Raw genomic sequence first — 20,281 nt, 5'->3', positions numbered from 1 at the left:
GAACGGGTGATGATAAACTATGGTCCTTTGGCTTCTAGGATAGCTTTGCTTGAGGTTTAACAGTGGTGGTTGGTTTTGTTCTGGTTAATGCTTCTATGTGGCTAGAGCATTTTGTGAGCACCGTTTTCAAGGAAGGCAAGGGAGGCGCGAACTGGGTTTGGACCCAGGTGGCCGGGGCAGTGCAAACTAGGTTTGGATCCAGGTGGTGGTGGTAGCGAGGGCATCATCAATGGGGTCAATTTGGCGGCTTGGATGCAGGGGATCCTTACCCAGTTTGGATTCTGGTCTGGCTGTTTTTACAGGTTCGTCGCTTGTCCTCTAGGTGATGGTGGTTCTTAAAGTGGGACAGCGGGGGTTCGCGGCAAGTTGTGGTGGCATTGTTCACCTGTGGTGTGCGTGCGACGTTTTTGCACAAGAAGTGGAGACTAGAATGAGGCTGGGCCACTATTGGCACTAGGGTTTTAGCTGTCCTTAGTGCCTTCGGGCTGCTAATTAGTTAGTTTTTTTTTTGTCCCAATAATTTCCTTGGAGCTATGCACTTTTGTGCATCCTATATGCTTTTAGCTCTAAATAGGCTTGCTAGTTTTTAGTGAGCACAATGAGCATTGAATGTTAAATGAGTGGTGATATCTTATGTATCACTTTTTTTTTTATATGGCTATAGATGACAGTGAAAAAATATGTAATGTGCCGTACTGGTTTGAGTGAATAACAACTAGAGATATTCTGATTAAAAAAAAATAAAAAATCACATTTGAATTCTTTCTTGTTTTTATATTCCGCAAAAGATTGTATAAAATTTATTAAATGCTCATCACTTGTGTCTTTCTACTCAACCATTATTTTCTTTTACTTTCAAATTTCAACCTGGCTTACATTTTACTGATAGGTTCATAATTTCATACATTTTTATACCCTTAAATGTAGAATTCTAGGCTTAGAACTTGTCATCTTTGAGTCATTTACTTTGTCTTTGTGTTTTGTAGGTTAAATTGGAGAAAAAAAGGATTTGGAGCTTAAAGTCAAATGCTGGATTGAAAGGGTGCTTGCTATCCTGAGCGTCTAGAATTGTCTCTGTTGTGCGTCAACTTTGATGATTAAACTGTACCTTCTCACAAGGAATTAGCAGGCTAGTCATATACCATTGGAAAGATACGGATGTTAGCTTTCTGAGGAATTTTACGGAAGTGGATTCGCATTCTTCTGGAGGAAGTTATGATGATTTAAGTGAACCTAGTTCGGGAAGGCAGATTCTGACGGATTTTGCATATATTTTCGGAATCTGACTTGTGAGGCCCAAGTCCGTTGTTCTTAGCACTCGAATGGAACAAGACTGAACGTGTCTGACATATTTGGAGTAATTTCTTGCGTTGACTATAATAACCTTTGTTTTTCTTTAGAGAGAAGAAATCTATTCCAAGTTGGATTAGAAGACCTAAGAAGCCCAAGTCAAGTAGGAATTAAAAAGAGACATACAAGGCAGAAAAAGAGGACGTCTAGAGAGAAGAGGCGGCCTGGAGAGCAGATTGGGACGCAACAAGAGCAAGAGGAGTCACCTCCATCTTTATTCCTCCTTCACTATATTTTTCTTAGTTATTTTTATCGTTTCTTTTTGCTAAATTCCTAAGCTAGGGCTGAGATGAAGCCCCTAGTATGACTATTCTATTTGTTTAGTTGGTTTGCTATTGAATTTCTAGATTGATATGTTAAACTCTTAATCATCGTTTCAATAGAACTTTTATTCAAAATCTTTGCTCGGGATCAATAAGACCTAGGTTTTGTTTATGAGTTATTTAGTTGGAGAACATGATGCTTGATCAAAGAGTAGATGTTTTCTAGGGTGCCAAAAGATAATTCAATCTTGTGATGAAAAAGTTGTGAATTAAGAATACAAGTGCTTGATCATAGTCGATATTCTTGTTTGCATGATTTCCTAGTTCTTTTGGGCTTAATGGAGTTGAACATGTTTGCTTGAACCTGATCATTAAGTGGAGTAAATTATAGTTTGGCTACTTGACTTCTATACAGGATCAATAAGGCTTATGTACGGGAATCATTAGCATGAAATCTAGGGAATTCAATGGTTGTCAGCTAGCAATAGAGTAGAAGTACTAGGTGGTGGATTCAAAGTCTTAGCATTCAACTCTCATATTTTTTAACCTTCTAAAAAAACCTTTCTCTCTCAACTCTTTTGTTTCTATTCTTAGCTGTTTAGTTATAATTTCAATCATCACAATCTTCCCCAATGTTTGTTTATTTTTATGTTCAATTGGTTATTTGAGTTAGAATCAATTTGAGTTTCAGTCCTTGTTGGAACGACATCGTGCTTGCACTAACTATACTATAATCGATTCGTGCACTTGTGAGTAATCATTTAAAACACAACATTTATCATCACGATAAAAGTTACATTTGTTTTTTTTTTTTTTGACTTTGTCAAGGGGAACCCAAAGGCTTCCTAGGCCCAAGATAAACCCCTTCGACGCATGTGAAATGCTCCAACTGTGCATTGCAGCACAGTGCCTCGCCACTTTGACAGCTTCGGGATTCGAACCTAGGTTGGGGAGTACACCCAACTAGGCAAGAACAACTAGGCCACTTGCAGTTGTTAAAGTTACATTTGTTTATTTTTCTTTTGTAGGCCGGCTTGGCAACTCATTTAAAAGGTGATTAGTTATAATAATGCCACCATCCAATCATACAAAGATGATCGCCGAGTTACCAAAAAGGTTCCAACAAGAAAAAAGTCACTAAGAAAAAATAGAATTAGACAAATTAATAAATAAGACTTCTCAACAGAATGGAATAAGATATTTCATATTTGTGCATAGGAAACCCCACTAAGGGGATCCAGCCATGATGTGGATTATCATCACATGGCCAACCCTAAACTTTATTGCTATCCCACTTGTTCTTAAGTGGATGGATATAGATTCCCACCATGATATTCTCTCACAACATTTGAAATTTGAAGTTGATGTGTTATTGTTTGTTGCATCAATTTGGGAGAATAACTTTGAAGCCACATTTTCCTACCTTGGAGGATGACTTGTTAACTTCTTCTTTCTCACACATTGTTTCAGTTATCATTGATATAGACAAACTTCATTATCGATACCTAATTTGTATAACTTATGTCCATGTTGTCATCGAAAAAAAAAAAAAAACTTATGTCCATGTCAATTAGGGTTAATCATGCCAAAAAAAATGAAAATTACGGTTAACATAGATTCCTTTCAAGGTTTCAATGTTTTGACACATTTTGCTCTCCGTACTTCAAATTCAGGAGATGACGAGCAATCTTACCTCATATATATATATATATATATATATATATATATATATATATTAGTGAATTTACCGCGGTTGCTGTTGAGGTTTCTAATAGTGATTTGGTCTTTACTTTGTGGATCGTACTCTCTCTCAACATAAAGTTAGGCTTTGACTTTCATATGGACTATGAGTTTGTAAGGATCCTTTCCTTTTTTTGGTTCTGTATGGTATTAAGAGGGATTGTGTTTAGGGTAATGGTCCTTGTTTTTAAGTTGAATTCTCACTAACAGCCAATTTACCGATATATTATCATGTTTCACAAAACATCTCTTAAAATAGCTAAAAGACTGAACCGTATATATGCGGTTTATTTAGAGGAAAAAGAAAATATATACCTCGAACCAAATAATTACTTGAGTACTGTACCCAAAAAATAAAATTACTTGAGAGACACGTTGCACAATATTACAAACAAGAGAGAGAGACAAAATACAAATGCAAAAAAAGAAAAGAAAACTGAGATAATAGAAGAGCAAAAATAAATTTGTCCAAAAAAAAACAAAAAACAAAAACAAAAATAAAGTCAAGAGAGACTCTGCTGCGATCTCTCTCCTTCGTTTCTTTGGGTGGTCGTATTATAATCAGAGACAGAGAGAGAGAGACAACGATTCAGGAAGAGAGAGAGGTATAGCCCCCGAAAAGACTATTTTGACCTTTCGTCATTGCAGCTGCCTTCTCTTCTTCTTCTTCTTCCTCCTCCTCTCTGCCAATTTCGTTGTTCGGTCACCATGAACGAGAAGGCCAACGTCACCAAGGAGCTCAACGCCAAGCACAGAAAGGTCCACTTTTTCTCCCTCTAAATTCTTTAAAACTCTTTTAACTTCTGTAGCTTCAAAATTTTCAAATTGCGTCCGATTCTCTTACGATTTCCGCCGGATCGTTGATCTTTGATTGTGGCGTTGGATTTCTGCTCCTTCTGTTGCTTTGTTTGTATGATTTTGATTCGGATTTCTGAAAATCAAATATAATTTTTCGCATATGGATTTGGTGAGATTCGATCTGTAGGTCTCGGCACTCATTGGTTTATCTGATTCATATGGATTAAGTGTTAATTGGCAATAATTTGAATGCTGAATTGGTTTGTTTCTGTTGTCAGCTGAATTAAGGGAATGGATGCTTGATAATATAGATGGAATGTTGTTTGTTTAAGCCATGGTTAAGAACTATTGTGAGAGTATGCGGTTGTTTAGTTGGCATCCATTTGGTGTTATCAGTTAGGTGAAACTTTGTTAATGTTTTCGTTAACTTAGAGGATTTAGTCTTGAAGGACCCTTTCAAGGAATCTGTCGCCGATTCTGATTACCATGTGGTTTTAAGATCATTTTATGCTCTGTGTCCTTGAACTGTAAACAATCTAATGGCCTTAACGGCGTTCCTTGTTTTCCATTTAAGGTGGTTCGGAACATTGTGATTGTGATCCTAAATTTTAGTCAATTGAAAAGGAATATAAACTATAATCTTTCTGGCCTTCAAGTTCAAGGTTCTTGAATCCCTCTGATTATTTGGTGGTTCTGTTTTTATTTTATTTTATATTTTTCTTGTTTTTCAACTTTTGCAGATACTGGAAGGACTTCTTAAATTGCCAGAGAATAGGGAATGTGCTGACTGCAAAGCCAAGTATGTAGTTGGAAGAATTCTAAAGAGATGATCTACATTGTTATATATTGAACACTGAAGCATAAGAATGAATTTGACTTAAGAGCAATGCTTCTAAAAGAAAACCTTAGCAGTTGTAGCCTGTTCTGATTTTGAGTGATTTAATTGCTTTGCAGGGGTCCAAGATGGGCCAGTGTGAACTTAGGTATCTTTGTATGCATGCAGTGTTCTGGGATCCACAGAAGTCTCGGGGTACACATATCCAAGGTGAGTTTTTCATTTTTCATGCGATGTTTGTTACCTCCCCCCTGCCCCCAACAATATTGAAGCATATCACCAAGCAATTTTATTTTACCAACCTCCCCTTGCTCATATAGCATCATGATCACATTCATTGATAACATGTGGCTGCCGAGTCTTCGCCCATATGTTCTTATCTGTCGTATACAGTTCTTTCTCTCTCTTTTTTGACTTTTAATTTAGTTATTCCCTACCCAATGGCTCATCTGATACTTGGGTTTTGCTGCAGGTGAGGTCTGCTACCTTGGACACATGGCTACCAGAGCAGGTGGCATTTATTCAATGTAAGCTTGTCTGCTAGACTAAGCCCCTAGTTCTACCGGCTGATGAATATTTTCTTTAGGATTGAAATCATTTTTCTGATTTCGTACAGCAATGGGAAATGAAAAGGCAAATAGTTACTGGGAAGCAGAACTACCTCCAAACTATGACAGAGTTGGTATTGAAAATTTTATTCGTGCAAAGTGCGTCCCGGCGGTATCCCTAAGACAACTAGCATCCATTTCCTCTGTTATGCATATTTAGCTAAAGTATCAAAACTGCTTTTGTAATGATTGGATATTCGCTTCAGGTATGAAGATAAGAGATGGGTCGCTAAAGATGGAAAACCAAAATCACCTTCTAGAGGACGTGAGGAAAATGCTTCCACACATTGGCAGAGACCTGTTGAAAGCAGTGGGCATGGGTATATCGCAAATTCTGAAAAGAAATTTGAGGAAAGGAAGAACATACAAACAGCTAGTAGAAGAGACAGTGTTCCTGCCGGAAGAATCAGTCTTCCTGTTCCTCCTAAAGGGCCTGATCATGTATGTCATATTGTGTTTCTCTGCCAATTCCCACATGTCTGTTTACATTCTTTTTCATGTGATTGTGCCCGATGGATTTCTCATAACTCTATTACCTGTGGTTCTGGTTATCAGACTCTATTAACTACTGATATAAATGTAGGATTTAAAGATTATTAGTTCATTATATCAACTAGATTTTCTAGGAAATAAGGAATTAATAATAATTGAGAAGAAACAAAGGAAAGAATAAACAGCCCAAAGGCAAATTCCTTTAAGAGGATGCATTGCTATGTTACCTTCTTTTTTTATTTTTTATTATGGAAAATCAGAAATTATCTTCCTCCAAAAACCATGTTAAATGTGCTTGCTAGTCCCCTTGTAGTACTTGTGTGGACCAACTTTTGTTCGAGGACTGTAGCAACAGTGTACTAGAATATGTGTTATGCTGGGTAATAATGCATTGCCATAAGATGGTCGCATGGACAAAAATCTATGAGTAGTCTCATACCAGTACTGAAATGTCTATGGCTTTCAGTTATGCAGAGTAAACATGTTCTAAATGTCGATGGGTAGGACTTTGTAGTGGTGATTAAAATAGAGGTCTTTCATATGAGGATAAACTGGATACATTCCATATGATGATTAGAATACATTTCATATGAAGCCTGTTTCTTCTGCTATCACTCTGTTCTGCAGAGGAGAGGGGATGCGCTATTTTTATAGCTTGCTTTGTTACCCCATTTTTGGAAATAGTAGTTTGATGTTCAGAAATTTTGATCCATCCTCTATCTATATATCAACAGGTTGTACAGGTCCCAAAACCACAAAATGTTCAGAAAACAGAACCAGCAGTTCCACAGGCTGAAGCAACAAAGCCAGCTGCTGAAGTGGCTTCTGCTGCGCCTCCAAAAGTTGATTATGCTACTGACCTTTTCGGCATGCTCTCAGTAGAAAGTCCCAGTGAGAATAGCTCAGATGCAGCACCAGCTGACGATAATGATTGGGCAGGTTTCCAGTGTATGTCCTTACTCTCTTCCCTATCACCGGAACTAGCTATCCTTTACTTGTTCATTTTGGCTGTTTGGTTCAGAGTTCAGACTTCTCGTCAGTATATGGGTTTGAGAGATGTGGTTATGTTTAATCTGCAGCGGCTAACGAAGCATCAAAAATTGAGAAAACCAGTCCACCAAATGCAGCAGAAGGCAGTAGCAAGTCTGCATCAGGAATCGAGGATTTATTTGCAGATTCACTGTCATTAACACCTGTTGCAGAGAAACCCAAGAAAGATGTTAAAAATGATATTATGAGTCTTTTTGAGAAGGTATGTGATGCCTTGTTATGTACAATTACAATCTGTTAAAAAAGTATGTTATCAGTAAACAATACAACTTTTTTTTTTCCCTGCTAGTTGGAAAAATTACTTTGCTCCATTGTTGAAGTTTGTTTTATCTTACTATCATCAAGCCTTCTAACTTAGTCTAGTGAATGTTTCAAAATGGTACGGACATATCCGTTATCTTATATGATGGTTTGAATGTCTGCAGTCCAATATGGTGTCACCATTCGCTATGCATCAACAGCAACTCACAATGTTGGCTCAGCAGCAGTCTCTTTTCATGGCTGCAGCTAAATCTGCTGGTGGGGACCAAAAGTTTCCGGGCACTACACAACAACCTGTTTTGAATGGAAGCAATTTACCTTCCCAACAGCAACTTGCAATGCTGGCTCAGCAGCAGTCTTTTCTCATGGCTGCAGCTAAATCTGCTGGCATGGACCAAAAGTTCCCTGGCGTTGCTCAACAGCCCGTGTCAAATGGAAGCAGTTTACCCTCCCAAAGTTGGCCAAACATTGGCTACCAAATTCCTGGAATGATGATGCCTATAGATGGACAGGTAGGGTCCACAGATGGACATGCTTACTTAATCATGTGATGTTAGTTCATCTATCTGCATCTACTGAGTTTCTCATTTGTTATTTATCCTTCTGAATCAGGCAAGGACAGCGGGACCGGCAAATCCAACAGGAAGTTCTGTTCCATATCCAACGTCTAGGTATGTCATATATCTCTGCTTATCTGACTTTAGCTGCCACATGGGTAGAATCTGTTATTGAGGCATTCTTTCGTACAGACTGAAATTAGTAAAAGTCAATGTAAATAATCCCCAGGAAATTGAGCTTCGGACCATTTTATTGTAATATTTGTGATTTGTCCTTGTTGTGCATGTACTCTCAACTGTTCAAATTTGGAAATTGAGCACAATATGAATACTTCAGTTTTGTTTTCTTGTTTTTGCTAGAGCTCAAACTTTTGGGGAATTTCCCCAGATTTTTCTTTTCAATTTCAGTTATAAATCTGGGACTGGTACTTCCTTTGTCTGGTATGTCCTGGGTGTTTTTTTGTTTTTGGAAGCATTATCCTTGAATATAATGGCTTCAATTATTATGCCCACAAGCTTATACTGGAAAGCGAGGGATATAAAACCCCAAGTACCTAGAAATGGGTGCATTTTTACTTCTCTAAAAGTATCCATCATTTCATGGTAATGCTGCATCTAGTTGTGTCGTTGTCGTTCTTTAGCAGTTTAGTACATCTCGTAACTGGTTCTGGAGTGTATTCACAGTTTTTGACACCCTATTTGGATTTTGGATACTAAACACATGAACAAATTTTAATAAACTTATCTGTGCTTGAATCTTCTATTTTCATAACATGACATTGCTTCTCTTTTACAGCTTTTATTCTATGCCCCAAGTTAGCCCAGCTAATGGCCTTACAAATGCTGGAGTGAACAAAACTCAGTCACCGGCTCCAACATCGGCTGCAGCTTCTTCTACCCCAATACAAAAGGGAAAAGATTATGATTTCTCTTCATTAACACAAGGGATGTTCGCAAAACAGTAAGGACCCATGATGGGTGATGATCCGATGTCTCTGTTATACCATTAAAAAAAAAAATGAAAAGAACAGTTGAATCACAGGAAAATATTACTTTCTTTCCCCTTTTTTCCACCTGTACTGGGGTTTGTAATCTATTTGTAGAGGCAGTACCACTTTTTGGCTTTTCATCTATTGGTGATTACTTCATTTGTATGGTTAGAACTATTTGAGAAATAAGATGGTTTTAGATTGATCACATTTAAATTGTTTCCACTCAACTGTGTTCTTTGGACCTGAAAGAAAAGAAATCAGGAATAATGACCTATTCATGATCATCTCTACATAATGTAAGATGGTCTGCGTGTAGAGAGATTTACAATTGTTCAAAGTCTTTTACTTGTTTGAAGCTCTAAGCAGAATATGGCTTCTCTTATGTTGCTGCCAACCTCAGTCTCAATCCCATTGATTGTCTTCATCCTCTCTTTATAGCTGCAGATACATGAATAGAAATTGCTCACTGTGGCTTTCTTTTGATCTAGTTGAATTGACTGGTCTTATCTAAAGAATTCCATAATAAATCATTTAAATATAAGAAGTGAAGGAAAAATGAAAGCAGGTATTAGGTTATATTTAGACTGACGGACACCATAGTTTAAATGATCATAGTGGTCTGGGTGTGGCTTCTCTTCTGTAGTGATCCGAGTGTCTGACTAACGGACACAATAGCTTACGTGCAACCAATTGAGTCAAGTTTTCTTAGGTAATTCTTGAAATTTCCAAACAAAGTTTAGGTATCAAATCTTGGACAATTTTGTTTTTGATAAAAAAAAAAAAAAAAAAAAAATCTTGGACTTCTTTTTCGGGTCAATACCGTGCGATTAATTGGTGACGAACATGTGTCACTCACTGGACAATTAGACGGTGGTAGACTGGTAGTGGCATGAGAATATAGATGAAGAAGATAGCGTGATACAATCTACAGTCCAAAATCTTTATCATTGATTCCTTGACGTCCACACTCAGTGACGTACTAACAAACAGTCAAACATAGTAGCCTACTTGGTCATTGGGAACCAATCACAAAGCACCACGTATTGACCGGAGCTTTGGAAGCATGCACGCTCATAGCTCCAGATGAAGATGATCGAATATCATGCTAGCTACCTCCATACTTGCTTCAGACCAAAAAAAGGAAAAGAAAAAAGCTCCATACTTGCTTTTGTTCTTGTTTGATATAATGGGTGATGGTGATGCAAGGTCCCGGATGTGTCGGGCGGCCGGCGGGGGCTTAATCAGAAGAATGGGACAAGTTGTAGAACGTCGACCGAGCACTCTCTTAACTCATTGCAGGACCATTCACAAAAGACATGATTCCTACACAATGTAGGTTATTCTCAAGTCCTTAACCCCATTAAGCATACATGAGTATATTCCATAAATGGACATACTCCTACTCCTGATCCGAACCCTGACCACTACTGTTTTGAAAAGAACATAATCGAATAATATTTTTATCCAAATTAGTGTTGACAAAGTTGTGTATCAAGGATTCACTGCGCCTGCGCATCTTGTCTTTGCCTTTTAATTGTAGTGCAAGTTAAGTCTGTAGTTGAGTCGGAGCCTTTTTGGCTTCATTAGTCAGTCATTTTGGAGTTCCAGTGGCCATTTCTGTGTATGAGATTATGCCAAAACTCATTGTATCCAGTTCATTATTAATGAAGTTTCTTCTTGATAAAAAAAAAAAAAAAAATTAGTTTAGACATTCTCGCGCGTCCAAAATTTAGTGTAATTTCATTATTAGAATTGTTAAGTTTCTAAATCATTATTTAATATAACATTCTGATGTGGTAGATTTTATGCCGAATGAGTTGCAATAATGCTAGGTGAGATCAAAAGTTTAAAACTTCAATGATTCATAAAGAAGGTGTCCGTCATATTTGAATGACTAAATGTTTTTATTTTATTTTTTTATTCCTTATAGTGGTATCTAATAATTTAGAATCAGCGGTTGCAATTCTAACGTTACGCTGTAGGGCAAGGTTTCAAATTTTTCTGAAACTACTGAACTTTCCATCGAAATTTCCGTAATTTGGAAGTATCGAAACGAAATTCATATGCTATATCATTTCCGTCAGAAGTTTCCCGAAATTTTTTGAAATTTTCCGTACATTTCCGCAAAATTCTTAATTCTGAAATATCTACACACACAAAATATAATTAAAAAATCACACTGAAATTTCTCCAAAATTTATGTGAAATTTGTATGCCACCGACAACGAAGTTTTTTACTCTTATTTTCATAGAGAAAATATGAAATTTTAATTTTTTTTTTCTAATCAAGTTGAATACAACAAAAAACCTTTTTGCTTTTATCTGCTACCAAAATTCATGTACTTGAGAGCAGTATTGTATGATACTAAATGGAAGCAGTTCAACCATATAGATCGAATCACATCGTAGTAGCTCTTATTATTAATACTTTATATTGTTTTTGTTGTACTTGTTTATTTTTATTCACGGGGTTTTGGTATTACGTCCCCCTGGTTATATTTTTCTAATTATTGGTGAAAAAAGCATGATGACCAAGCCTCCCACTCGGTTTCAGGCTTTCAGCCATAAAAAAAAAAAAGGTAAATCACATTCACATTAATATACAACACAATTATAATTACATATAGATAAAAACACTAGTTTAGCAACCTACTACAGTACTAGTTAATTACTCCCTCCATATTAAATATCACAATTCTATTATAAATGTATAATTTAGAGAGGCTACATTGTAGATAGGTTTATTATAGGTTAGTTTAGTCTATGTCATTCAAATTAAAATATCATTTTATAAATGCAATTAATGTGATTTCTTTATTTTTAACTGAAATTTTCACCGAAATCGAAATTTTCTACGAAATTTTCTTAAATTTAAAGTACCGAAACCAAAATTTGAAACCTTGCTGTAGGAGATGTATAGAGATACTTAAGAGTTTAGACGCTATGGACAGAAGCCAAACTCCATTAGACAGAGTATTGTCCAAAGAAAACCTATCCAGGCATTTTCTGGGCACATTGAAATAAGAAAATGAATAGGTTAATTTCTTGGTGTATTCTGTCTTGTATTTCTCATCGTCCTGCTAGCTGGCTATAGCTGGTTCATATTTTCAACGAGTGAACTGAAGTTTGCAAAACAAACACATCTTACGACTTTAGATGTGCAATAATATCTTGGCCCTCAACAACCGATGGGACTTTTCCGGCATTTCTTTGGACGTACATACTTCCGTATAAGCATATAAGCATGCATGCTTATATATTTGACCAAACAACATTACTAGGAGTAGGAGCAACTAAAAACAATAAAACAAGTGTAATTAAGCTTGGTGATGATTGGTTTGGCGGCAAATGTTTAAGTCTTTAACACATGATTGAACTCGGTTATTAATCCACCAAATCATTGAGAAATTTGATACGATAAGACACTTCTGCTAAATCATTGCACCTACTGGTTATTTTCAACGACTAGATTAATACGTAGATCTCTGAGATTGCATCTGGGTGACTGGGTATAAGATTAATCAAGAAGTAAATGATTCGTGGTAGCTAGCGTGGGTTTGAAGAAGTGCTCAATTATATTTGTTGAACATTAGTTTTCTGGGTTTTGGACTGTAGACAACTGACAGGCACATGAGATGGCCAACCCACAAATTATCTATTCTTGTTTCTGTTTTTGTTTTGGCAACCCACAACTCCACATGTTCCTTGTATTACTCACTACTCGATCAGCCGTTGACTCTGCATTATGTAATAGATTGCTTTTGGTCTCAATCTTGGTGAAATTAGGTATATATACGAGTATATGGCCAAGAATTACATGCCGCACATAATTGCCAATGGATCGAGACTGCTCTAGTATGAGGTAGCCAAGAATTACATGCCGCACATATTAGTTTCCTACCACGAATCAAGACTATATATTATCTGCCACCACTAGATTTGTTAGCTACATTTTCTTCTCCAAACGGAATAAACTCATACAAAACCTCATTGCACTACCAGAAATCTGACCTCTAGCCACACCCACTAAATTGTGGGTATACCGTCTATTAACTATTAAGCACAGTTAGCAGTGGGTATTGGCCTTTACCAACGAATTCCGTGTCCGACGCTGGATGTACCAACTCCAGTTGGGTTTTTAACCAATCGGCTACCATAAGTATAGGCAATTCGATAAACAGAATTGCTAGAAAAATACAAAGCCTTAATATATACTAGCAGTGGCCTACACACGCTACGTGTAGGAAACTTGTTTTTTTTTTTTTTGTGTTTTTAAGAGTGTGTGGTGTTGGTAGTTAAAAATGGTGGAAATAACTCCCACCACGGCTCCACTACATACAATTGAATTTCTGTTTTTATTTTTTTTTATTTTGTTAATTGACTTTATTATCTCTATTGCTTATTTCTGATTTAAAGTATTTTAATATATAAGGGTAAATTGGTAAAAAAAATCAGATATGAAGAGCAACCTCTCTTCTCTTAATAATAGTGTATATACACATCCTAGAAATTCAAAATTGACAAAAGAATGATAAAATCAGAAATTATGTCAAACTTTGGTCAAAATTTTTTAATTTTTTAATTTTTTTGCTCATCTATCAAAGACATAGTTGCTGAACTTTATTCACCTCACAAAATCTTAGTGAGAATATCTTATGAGCCTCAAATAGACACCATAATTCCAACTTATAGAGTTTTAAAATGTAGTAATTCTTTACACTTTTGTGTATGTAAAATTGTCAAACATACGAGAGAGATTATCTATATTTTCTCGTTTTAACCATGCATAGATAATAAAACTATTGTTGAGGTTGCACAAAATTTAGTTTAGCTTAGTTAGGTTAAACATATTGAGGTTAAATATTTGAAAAGCCTATATATTCCATTTGAGATGTTGGATTAAATTGGTTAATGCACTCACCAAATTAATTAGCAATTTTCAACAAAGTATCCTACAACTCACTTGAAATGTTTATTGGCTGATAAACGTGGTCGGTTTATTACTTAATCATGTCGGAAGCTGAAAATTGAGAGAGAGAGAGAGAGAGCACCCCTCCCCCCAATTGCCCATGGTGGGTGGCGGTGGGTGATGGGGCGGGGATTTAGGATCCTCCTGCCGCAAAGGCACACTCCCCTTCCGGAGTTAACGGTCACATTTTTATATAGCCGTTGAGAGATGCTATTCGATCCGCTTTTAAGTACTTGTATTCTACTGTTCCTCACAACTAAACAAAGCCCTGGTCCCCCGCTAGCTACATGCAATCAATTATCCCATTATTCTACTGCAAAGGTTCTCTCTTTTCCCCCTTGGATTATAAGCTTAAACATGTGAAGGTCGTCATGGACATGAATCACATGATTAATTAAATAGTTAATCCCAGCTTCTAAAGCACTTTTCCCATGGTTAAATAAACAGAGAGAGGAAAGCTCCAGCTCCGACCCGAATCGTCTGGAATCTGCTGCGTACTTTTAGACTCGATCTGCAGGTTGTTTCGGTGGGTTATATATTGCTTTCCAAAATTACCTGTTGTGTGATCTTGACATGTACGGCTAGCTTAGCCACTATAAAATAAGTTAAAAGAGGTAGTGCTCGTCTCTTATAAGCGCTGCCTTTTAAACCCTAACAAAAAATCCCAGTGACTTGTAGAAATCTAAGAAAATTGATAAAATTAGGGCAAGATTTGGCCGAAATTACAACTTAGTTAATTGAAATTTGTCGGAGTACGTCGGTCGAACATGTTGCTCATTTTCATTAGCTTTCAACTGGACTTTGTTAGAGGATGTGTGTACCTATGTAGTTGTGATGTTATCTGATATGTCTAGTGCAGGTGGAGATGGAATGGGCGGTGTTAATGCCAAAATAAGAAAAGATAAAATTAAAAAAACAAGATAATAATCAAATATCAAACGATAAAAATTAAAGGCGCGGATCAAGTTTTGTGTAAGACGTTGAATTATTAGATGGGTAACAAAAAAATAAAACACCAAATCATATCCTATCATCAAGCATTGGTGTACACTTACACTAACAAAAATTAATTATAAATATAAAAAGTTGAGATCATCTAATAAGTAGCGGGTAACTTATATCAGCATATAGATAAACATTCAATCCTATCATCTCTCAAAAAAAAAAAAAAAAAAAAAAAAATCCTATCATACTTACTCGGTTACTCCTAAGTCCTAACATTTGGCCGGAAATTTTATTTCCCCCAACTTTCGCCGCGTGTCATTTTTATTGGCGGGTCGGGCCATCTTCTCCACGTTGAGAACACCCAATAGTGCTGACGTGTCTTTTTCCTTTCCAAACGGTCACTCTACCTCTCCTTCCCTCCCTATATATTAACCCCTTCCCTTCTCTCATCACTTTATATATTTCACTCTCTCTGTCTCTCTCTGGTCCCAAAGCCCCCCACCCTCTCTCAAACACAAAGCTGTCGCCGGAAAAGGTAAGATTCCGACCACCCGCTAGAAATGTCGACGAGTTGGAGCAACAACTGGTTACTCTCTCTCAAGATCGTGCTGATCTCCACCGGCGTCGTCTCCATGGCCGTCGCACTGAAGCTCTCGGTTCCGGTGGCCGCGGACCTCGTCGCCTCGCAACTACCTTCCTTATGGAGCTCTCTGCTCTCTTGGCTCACACCTCCTTACCTCTACATCCTCATCAACTGCATCATCATCAGCATCGTCGCCTCCTCCAAGCTCCATAATCCAAAATCCGAAGATACTCACGATTCCGAAACTATTCCGCCGCCGGCGGAGATGGTAGCCGTCCCTCCGGTGACGACGGTCAAGATCCCCGCCGCGGAAGTGAGGCCTGAGTACACAGCCTACAACGGCGTCGCTCTGAGCGAGTACGGTTACGATTCCAATGTGTTGCCGGAGGTTTCCGATTCGTACGGAGATGCAGCGGCGGTTGAGACCGTTGAGGATTTGAACGCGGAGCCGGAGAAGGAGGAGAGCGAGGTTCTTAACGTCGGTGATGACACCGCCGCCGCCGCCGCATCCAGGCCTGCACGGAGTGGTTTGCAGAGGAAGGATTCCATGGAGTTTTGGTTGAATGAGAACCAGAGGCCACCGGTTTCTGCTAGATTCGCTCACAGAAAAGCTAGTCCTGAAGGTAACCTTGCAAACGACTTGTCGTTTTTGCGTTTTTTTGAATTTTGTTGCGGATAGGAATGAAGGAACGGCCTAAACCGACTGGTCCGATCGATCACCTAACCTAAACGTTTATCTTATGGAGATTGAAAAGTCGATAATGGCCTCGTTTTGTGGGGAAGGAAGAGCTGGTTTTGAAAAGACGGTGGCAGAATGGTAAATTGAACGAAAAGCTGAGTTTGAATTTTCTGTTTGCAGGAGGGAGGTCGTTGGGAGTGTCGAAGCCGAAGAGGCACGACACGCTGGAGAGCACGTGGAAGACGATAACGGACGGCCGGTCGGTGCCGTTAACGAGGCACTTGAAGAAGTCCGACACGTGGGAGCGGCGAATGGACCAGAATACCCCTCCCGCTAACAACAATACGATGAACAAGTCGGAGACGTTCCACGAGCGGAGCAGGACGACTGCGACCGGGTCGCCGGTGAGACAGTCGCCCGGGTCGTCGGGGGCCCGGCTGAGGAAGGAACCGTCGCTGAGTCAGGACGAGTTGAACCGGCGGGTGGAGGCGTTCATCAACAAGTTTAACGAGGAGATGAGGCTGCAGAGGCAGGAGTCGTTGAACCAGTACCAGGAGATGGTCGGCCGTGGGGCCCAGGCGGCGCCGTTAGCTCACTAGGTTTAGACTTTAGAGAGAGCTGTTTTGGTCGCTTTACTATATATATATCTATCGCCAAAAAGTTTGTTTAGGGTGTAGTGAACAAAAACGATCATGTTCATAGTTTATCGCGTTTGCTTTGTTTTGCCAATGTCCATTGTTTTTTCCTCTCGAGAGGGATGAAGGCAATTGTAGTTGTAGGAACTATAATATGCTTGAGAGAGTACAAGTTTATAATCAAAGAGAGAAATGTTACTCCCTAGATAATCTTTGTGTTACAAGATTAACACCTTCTGTTTGTAAGATACTCAAAATCCAATAACGAGTAATTAAGGGCTTGTTTATACTTCAGTTACGTTGTCAAGAAATTAAAGAGTTGAAATTGGGATGAAGCTACTTTCCAGAATTAGAATGTTCAATAGTTACAGATGCAAGATCAAGTGAGAAATGATACTCTTATTCTGTATTAGGCATTTGTATAACAAAACAGAACCTTATATGTCTCAAGCCAAGTACATCAATATACTATTATGTGTTAGGCATTTGTATAACAAAACATATGTGTAAAGCGAAGTACATCAATTATACTGATACATCAAGTATACTTAATTTAATTTTAAATATAATAGTTTTATATTACTCTATCAATAGGTAGAGCCTTCTATTTCTGAATCGAACTAATTTATTTAATCACCAATATATGGATGTAAATTCATATGTGAGGAGTTCAAAGCATCTACTACATAAATATTAAATGAGAACATAATACTGTAATATTTACTTATATTGTTTCTATTGTTGTAATTCTTCGGTTGTCACATTCTTGATTTGTATTGAGCTCTATAATTTTAATTTTTCTTTCTTTTTTTGTTTAATAAAAGAAAATAGACAGAAGGAATAATTCGTAATTGGGTTGAAATGTAATTAACTCAAAAATACCTGAAATCGGTGGTTTAGTTTTCACATATTGGTAAAGATGTAGAGCTAATGTCGTAGCTGTTACATTTCTATTGTCGTATTTGAGGATACAAGAACATGCATATGTTTCTTACTTTCTAACTTTCTATAACTCGCTTAATCAAATGGAAACCATAACCCTTCACCAACCAACACTTTCACCATGTAAGTTCCAAGTCCAAATCCCAAGCAGTCAAGCAGGCGTTATATTATAAATCTGCGATTTCAAAATGGCGGTGATGCCGACCCAGAAAACTCCTCCTTACCATAATAAACTCAAGCCAAACGTTTGGCAGGAACAGTAGGTGTGGCCAGAAAAACTTGGAAAATGGTGGGAATTCTGGATAAGCACTCAATCTAGAAAACCGTAGCCAAGTGTTGACCACCAAAGAACTCAGAAATTTGGCCGCCTAGAAGATCACAGTCCTCAGCAGCTCTCACTGTAACGTTTGCAAGTATGAAAGAAATAAATACAACCAACTTTGGAGCCAAATAGAGCTCCTTGCTTGTTCAATTCTGGCAGTATCCCAAATTTGGGGACCAATTATCACAAAGCTCGATCTTCACGGATATGGTAGACGACATCGTCTCTGGCTAGTGATGTCATTTCTGTTGGCGTGAGTCCTACCGACAAGGATGGCCGACAATGCTGGAATGCTGGCGTGAATCATGCCATTATATTAGGAATATTCCTTTTGTAATAATATCCTTTTGTAATAGGATTTGATGTATCTGTGTATATATACTCTGTTCTTAGAGAAGAAATATATCAGAAAATCTCCCAATCCTCTCGTTCTTTCTGACTTGGTATCAGAGCAGAGATCCAATTTGGACTCTGTCTGTTCCGCCGTGCTTTCTTTTGTTTTTCGGGTTCTTTTGTTACCGTTCGTTTCCGGTTCTTTGGGCCTTTTTGTTACCATCACCGCGCGCTGTTCCTGCAGCAGAAGCTTTGTCCAAAATCTGCAGCTGTTCGGCCCATTCCAAAATCCTCAGCAGCAGCTCCGTATCTTTCCCACAGAAAGTCCGCAACAGCTCCGTGCCGTTCCAGCAGCAGCAGCTCTATCCAACACCAGCAGCAGCAGCAATCCGACATCATTTGCAGCAGCAGCAGTGGCTCCGTCCAGCTCCACCGCAACTGCAGCCTTCTGAAGCAGCTCCGCCTCAACGCAGCAGCAGCTCGACCACCGCAGCTTCTCTCTGCCTCGAAACCGGACGCTGTGCAGAGCTCGACCCACAGATCCACGCTGTCATAATCAAGATATATTTTCAACCCAATGTATACAGAAAGAGAAGGAGGGCTGAGGTTTGGGTTGGTCGACTGAGCAACAGAAGGCGAGAGAGAGAGAGAGAGAAAGGCATAATTGAGAAATGGGTCTGTGATGATTCTCCCACCATTTTGACACTTTCCACCACCCACTTTTTATTTTATTAAACTTTCCAACACCACCATACTTATGCCGTACCACCTTTCGGCACTTTCCACACTTCCCAATTTCTTTTATTAACTTTCCACATTTTCCACCCATTAAACAAAAGCCCTTCCTTCATCTTTGTTTGCCACCAAATTCGATAGCTTTGGCACGTATCACTACATTGAAAGCTTTCAATTAAACAAAAGTCCATCCACTGTTCTCATTCTCACTTAAAAAAAAAAAAAAAAAAATTTGCATATGGCTTGTAACTATTGCAAGGAAGTTGGTCATTTCAAGAATCAATGTTCTAAGTTGCAAAGATTTCATTCCAACAATTCTGGTTGGAGTGGAGGGAGCAATACTGGAGGGAGTAGAAGTCAGAGAGGCAAAGTTGCATTCCAACAAGTACCAGAACCTGATTTCTACAGTGTTGAAGGGCAAGACCTCTCTAAGGATAATGTTTTCTTGACTAAGAAAACTCGAGGTAAAATTGGTATTGCTTTACATGTTTCTGACTTTACTGGTAGTGATACATGGATAATTGATTCTGGTGCGACTGATCATATGACCTACGACAAGTCTTTCTTTGTGTCTATGTCATCTCCTTCTATATCTCATGTCTTTAATGCAAATGGTGCGTCTTTTCCGGTCCTAGGTATTGGGTCTATTCAGGTTACACCGTCCATTGTTTTGCATGATGTCCTTTATGTACCCTCGTTGTCTCATCATCTTTTATCTGTATCTCAACTGAATTCACAGAATCAGTGCTCTGTAACCTTTTATCCAATGTATGTTGTTTTTCAAAATCTGTGCAATCGGGTGATTATTGGCAAGGGAGACCTGAGGGGGAGACTGTTTCACTTGGATTACATGTACGCAGGACAAACACAAGTACCGGAACAGCCTTTGGCCCTGACATTGAGTTTTTCAATGTCAGGGCCAAAGGCTGTTCTGATCGATTGAGTGAGGTATGGTTGTGGCACAGACGTTTGGGTCATCCATCTTTTGGGGTTATGAAAAAGTCTATGCCTTCGTTATTTTTGGGAATAAGTGATTCTAGCTTGCATTGTGAAACTTGTGCTTTGGCTAAGAGTCATAGGTCTAGTTATCCTTCGAGCTTTCATTCTAGTATCATGCCTTTTGAGTTAATTCATTCAGACTTGTGGGGTCCTTCAAAACATTCTACCCTTTCTGGAATGCGATATTTTGTGT

At 38.3% G+C, this 20,281-nt stretch overlaps 2 protein-coding genes across 2 annotated transcripts; both read left to right on the top strand.

The window, feature by feature from the left end:
* The first annotated feature begins 3,830 nt into the window (after nucleotides 1-3,830).
* On the top strand, nucleotides 3,831-9,153 carry LOC133734882 (ADP-ribosylation factor GTPase-activating protein AGD5). The gene is made up of 11 exons (XM_062162513.1): nucleotides 3,831-4,112; nucleotides 4,892-4,950; nucleotides 5,106-5,196; nucleotides 5,459-5,513; nucleotides 5,603-5,693; nucleotides 5,801-6,035; nucleotides 6,821-7,034; nucleotides 7,166-7,338; nucleotides 7,562-7,909; nucleotides 8,010-8,068; nucleotides 8,751-9,153. Exons 1-11 carry the CDS (start codon nucleotides 4,062-4,064, stop codon nucleotides 8,917-8,919), a joined length of 1,545 nt encoding a protein of 514 aa, XP_062018497.1. The 5' UTR covers nucleotides 3,831-4,061; the 3' UTR covers nucleotides 8,920-9,153.
* Nucleotides 9,154-15,313: 6,160 nt separating this feature from the next.
* On the top strand, nucleotides 15,314-17,051 carry LOC133731948 (uncharacterized). The gene is made up of 2 exons (XM_062159398.1): nucleotides 15,314-16,066; nucleotides 16,303-17,051. The coding sequence occupies exons 1-2, from the start codon at nucleotides 15,421-15,423 to the stop codon at nucleotides 16,719-16,721; spliced, it is 1,065 nt and encodes a 354-aa protein (XP_062015382.1). The 5' UTR covers nucleotides 15,314-15,420; the 3' UTR covers nucleotides 16,722-17,051.
* Nucleotides 17,052-20,281: the final 3,230 nt, after the last annotated feature.

Source organism: Rosa rugosa, chromosome 2 (genome assembly GCF_958449725.1).
Source record: "Rosa rugosa chromosome 2, drRosRugo1.1, whole genome shotgun sequence".
Taxonomy (NCBI): domain Eukaryota; kingdom Viridiplantae; phylum Streptophyta; class Magnoliopsida; order Rosales; family Rosaceae; genus Rosa; species Rosa rugosa.
Note: the sequence above shows the minus strand (reverse complement) of the source record. Positions and strands in the feature narration are given on the sequence as shown.